At 56.5% G+C, this 4,175-nt stretch overlaps 1 protein-coding gene across 2 annotated transcripts in view; it reads left to right on the top strand.

The window, feature by feature from the left end:
* Positions 1 to 3,622, top strand: part of PPP1R15A (protein phosphatase 1 regulatory subunit 15A) — a 4,931-nt gene extending 1,309 nt beyond the window's left edge. Inside the window, exons 2-3 of one of the 2 annotated variants that reach the window (XM_004710649.2) lie at positions 846 to 2,825; positions 3,238 to 3,622. In XM_004710649.2, coding sequence (XP_004710706.1) covers positions 846 to 2,825; positions 3,238 to 3,585 — 2,328 coding nt within the window. In that variant the 3' untranslated portion in view covers positions 3,586 to 3,622. Of the gene's footprint in view, positions 1 to 841; positions 2,826 to 3,237 lie in introns of both variants that reach the window. The other variant, XM_045292748.1, reaches the window with a different exon arrangement.
* The last annotated feature ends 553 nt before the right edge of the window (positions 3,623 to 4,175 follow it).

Here is a 4,175-nt window from a genome sequence, read left to right as displayed (position 1 = left end):
GATCCGCAATTGGAACCCATCAGTGGAGAAAGACGAGGCTTTCCACTCCCGTCAAAAATTACAGTCTTGGAAACGCACTGGGGCAGTTGTAGCCTGTCCTACAGGGTCACTGAGTTGGAATCAATTCCAGGCGGTGCGTTGTTGTTTTTCCCCCTAGCTAGGCTAAATAGTTCAATTTTATGAAGACTTTAGGGCATGTTTTTGGTTTAAGGTTTAAGATGATCTCAGGACAATATTTTCTTTAAAATTTTTTTTAAATCATTTTACTGGGGGCTCATACAACTCATCACAATCCATATATCCATCCATTGTGTCAAGCACATTTGTATATTCGTTGCCTTTATCATTCTCAAAACATTTGCTTTCCACTTAAGCCCTTGGTATCAGCTCTTTTTCCACCCCCTCCCACCTTCGTGACCCCTTGATAAATTATGAATTATTATTATTTTCATATCTTACCCTGACCGCTATCTCCCTTCCCCCATGGTTTCTGTTGTGCATCCCCCTGGGGGGCAGTGTGTGGTTATATGTTGATCATGGCAATTGGTTCCCCTTTCCTTCCCTCCTCTCCCCAACTTCCCCCTACCCTCCTGGTATCACTACTCGCGTTCCTGTTCCTGAGGGGAGGCCTCTTGAGTGTAAAGGATTTTAGACCCTGGTTTCTGGGCATTGAGTGAGTCAGAGATGGAAGTGACTGGACACAGAAACAAATGTGAGGCAGGGGACCTACCTCATGGCTGCCCCTGTGCTGTTGGTTATATGGCTAAGACTCAGGGTCAGGCCCTGAAGCTGTACCCTAAAGACCACCTATATTTTATTTTTTGTCTCCTTTTGCCCCCAGGCAGATGGCTCCAAAGCAAGGGCCCCCTCTGGGTGCCTCCTTCTTCCTGTCCCCACTGGTGGGCATCCTCAACCGGGCGTGGAGCCGCCTTCGGGGCCCTGGACCGCCAGAGCCCTGGGGCATGGAAGTTGCCTCACGAAAAGCTGCCTTGGATGTGGAAACTGAGCTTTCTCTGGCCTTGGGCAATGCCACTTGGAGTGGGCACCCTTACGGGGAGGCTGAAGACAAGGGATTGGCTGAGGACAACAATGGAGCAGCAGACCTCAAAGCCCCCACTTCTCTCGTTGAAGCCTCAGAGGTTGACCGTGAAGGGTGTGCTGAGAAAGAAGCACCGAGGGTGGTCAGAGAGCAAGGAAGTGGACTTGTAGGGAGTCAGCCTGCCCCCCTGCCCTCCGGCCTTCCGACAAGAACCCCGCCTGACCCTCTTGGGGAAGAGCAGTCTGAGGAAGAAGACAGGGACACCGCTGTCCATCCGGAAATGGCCAAGACCTTCGCTTGTCCTGTAGTCGCCTGCATGTACGGCCCCAGGCCGAAGGAAGAAGAGGCAGAGAAGGGAAAACTTGTAAAGGAAGCCTGGCCCCAAACCACTACTTGCCTCTTCTCCCCAGGCCCCGTGCCAGGGGCTGCGCTGTGGACCGAGGAGGCCACAGAGGGGCATAAAGACGAAGAGGATGGAGCCGCAGAGGATAGAGAAGCCAGGAAGGCCGCCATGGCCTCCTGGTGGCCAGTTTCGCACCCTAGGACTGGGGAGTATCCTTCAGGAAAGTCTAAGGAGGAGGCAGCTGAGAAAGATGGGGACCCAGAGCTTCTCTGCTACAGCCAGGCCTGGAGGTCCCTGCTCAGTCTGTCCCTGGAGGCCGCCCCGACAAGGAACACAGAGACAGAGGAGGGAGCCGGTGGCGAAGGTGGTGCTTCAGGAACAACTGCAGAGAAGTGGGGAGCAGGGAGGCCTTTCTTCATCCCATCCACACGGACCTTCCTGAGGGCCCTGGTGTTCTGGCCAGGAAAGGCCTCAGAGAAGGCAGGACACGAAGAAGGTGCTTGCAGGGCAGCTCAGGAAGGAGGGGAAGCTGCGGCGGGTCCAACCTCCAGCCCATCCGTAAGTCCGTCCTCGAAGGTCCAGGTGATTTGGCCAGGAGAAGAGGAAGAAGACAGCGAAGACCACAGCTCAGGAGAAGCTGAAGGTCCCTCCTCCCTCCAAGCCACGGGTGCCTTCCTGAAGGACTGGGTGTACTGGCCAGGAGAGGAGGAGGAGGAAGAAGATGAGGAAGACCGTGATTCCGAGGCAGCTGAGGAGGAGGGAGAAGCTGAGTGGGTTTATAAACCAGGAGAGGACTCTGAGGAAGAGGAGGAGGAGGGAGAAGCTGAGTGGATTTATAAACCAGGAGAGGACTCTGAGGAAGAGGAGGAGGAGGGAGAAGCTGAGTGGATTTATAAACCAGGAGAGGACTCTGAGGAAGAGGAGGAGGAGGGAGAAGCTGAGTGGATTTATAAACCAGGAGAGGACTCTGAGGAAGAGGAGGAGGAAGACAGGGCTTCCAGGGCACCTGAGGAAGAGGGAGAAGCTGAGGGCTTGACCTCCGTCCCATCCACAAGCACCTTCCTGAAGAACTGGGTGTACCGACCAGGGGAGGACTCTGAAGAGGAGGAAGACGGTGACTCAGGGGCAGTGGAGGAGGATGGAGAAGCTGAGGGCTTGTCCTGCCTCTCATCCACAAGCACCTTCCTGAAGAACTGGGTGTACCGGCCAGGGGAAGACTTGGAGGAGGGAGAGGAGGAGAACAGTGATTCAGAAGCGGCTCTGGGGGACTCCACTGGGAGGCCCCACCCTCCTCTCCAAGTGGCCATCTATTTACCTGGGGAGAAGCCCCTCCCTCCCTGGGCCCCACCCCTGCTGCCCCATAGGCTGCAAAGGAGGCTGGAGTCCTTACAAGCCCCAACCCCTGGGGATCCAGATCCTGAGACGCCCCAACAGGCCAGAAAAGTGAGTGCAGAAGGCTCCCCAATTCTGGGAAGTGGGCGGGCTAGAACAGCGTGGGGGGGGGAGGTGCGGGGAGGGCGTTTGTGTGTGTTCCTGACTGTAACTGAGACCAAGACTCCAGGGTCTTGCAGGGGATTGCATGGGAACTCCAGGGAACGTTTCTCTACCTGGAAGGCAATCCTTTGCAAGAAGCTGGGTCCCCGGGGTTTCCTGGGGGAAGAGGGAGGGGCTGTGACTCATGCTGGCCTCCCTCCTCCCCAGAGCCACCTCTGTCGTCAGTGAGCCAGAGGAAAGGGTCCCCTGACAGGCGCATGACTCACCAGATGGTATTTCCAGAAAACTCACCTGTGTTTCCTTCTCTGCCTGTCTGTCTCTCTTCGGTGTGGCCGGTGCCTTTTCTGCCGGGCTGTGTCAGGTGCGCTTCGCGGACAAGGTCATCGTCCACCGCCTGATTGTCTGGGCCGGGCCAGCCCAGGCTGTCCGTCGGGGTCCCTGGGAGGAGATGGCCCGGGACCGAAGCCGCTTCGCCCGCCGCATCGCCCGCACCCAGAAGGAGCTGGACCCCTGCTTCACCCCTGCCGCCCGGGCCAAGGCCTGGGAACGCCTCCGGGACCCACCTCTCTCGCTGGCCGCTTCCCCAGCCCCTGGGACCCAGACCCTCGCCCGCCCTTCCGAAGCCCCACACCTGGCCCCGCCCCTGAGCCCCACGGAGGCCACGCCCTCCCCCTCCCACTGTCTGGCCCTCCAGGAGAGGCGGGGCTGAGGCCACGTGTTTGTGTGTGTGTTATTTAAGTGTTTGCATAAAGAATAAAGCCTTTTGATATCGATGGGGCCGTTTAATTCCTTCCGTCGGTCTGAACTCGCAGAATCCGCACTCCTGGGCCCGGAAATAATTGAGAGGAAGCGCGTCGGGCCAACCTCCGGGCAGAGCCCCCAACAAAACTACATTTCCCATCCTGCCTGTGGGCAGCTTCTTGCCTAGCCTGGAGACTTTGAAAGAAGGGGTGGTGGGCTTTGTAGTTTTTCCTTGGCTCACTGCTCAAGTGTTGTAAAATGTTAACTCGTTTTGCTACTGAGAATTTATACCGACGCTGTAGGAACCAGGGGCACCGAAGACATTCTGCGCATTATACAAGGATTAGCACCCTTTCTTGCGTAGCTCCTCCCGCACCAAAAAGCTCTGGACTCTCTCCACTGGCTGCTGTCAGTATCAAACCCAAACTCCCTGCCAGTGAGACCATTACGACTCGCCGCGGTCCTATGGGACAGGTTCCAACTGTTGTGGGTTTTTCCCAGACTAACTCTTTCTGAGTAAAAAGCCCCATCTTTTTCCCCTAGGGGCGAAGCAGTTAT

The sequence above is a fragment of the Echinops telfairi genome, unplaced genomic scaffold, assembly GCF_000313985.2.
Source record: "Echinops telfairi isolate 266 unplaced genomic scaffold, ASM31398v2 ScPeMD7_655;HRSCAF=1070, whole genome shotgun sequence".
Classification (NCBI taxonomy): Eukaryota; Metazoa; Chordata; class Mammalia; order Afrosoricida; family Tenrecidae; genus Echinops; species Echinops telfairi.
This window is presented reverse-complemented; position numbering and strand designations above follow the sequence as displayed.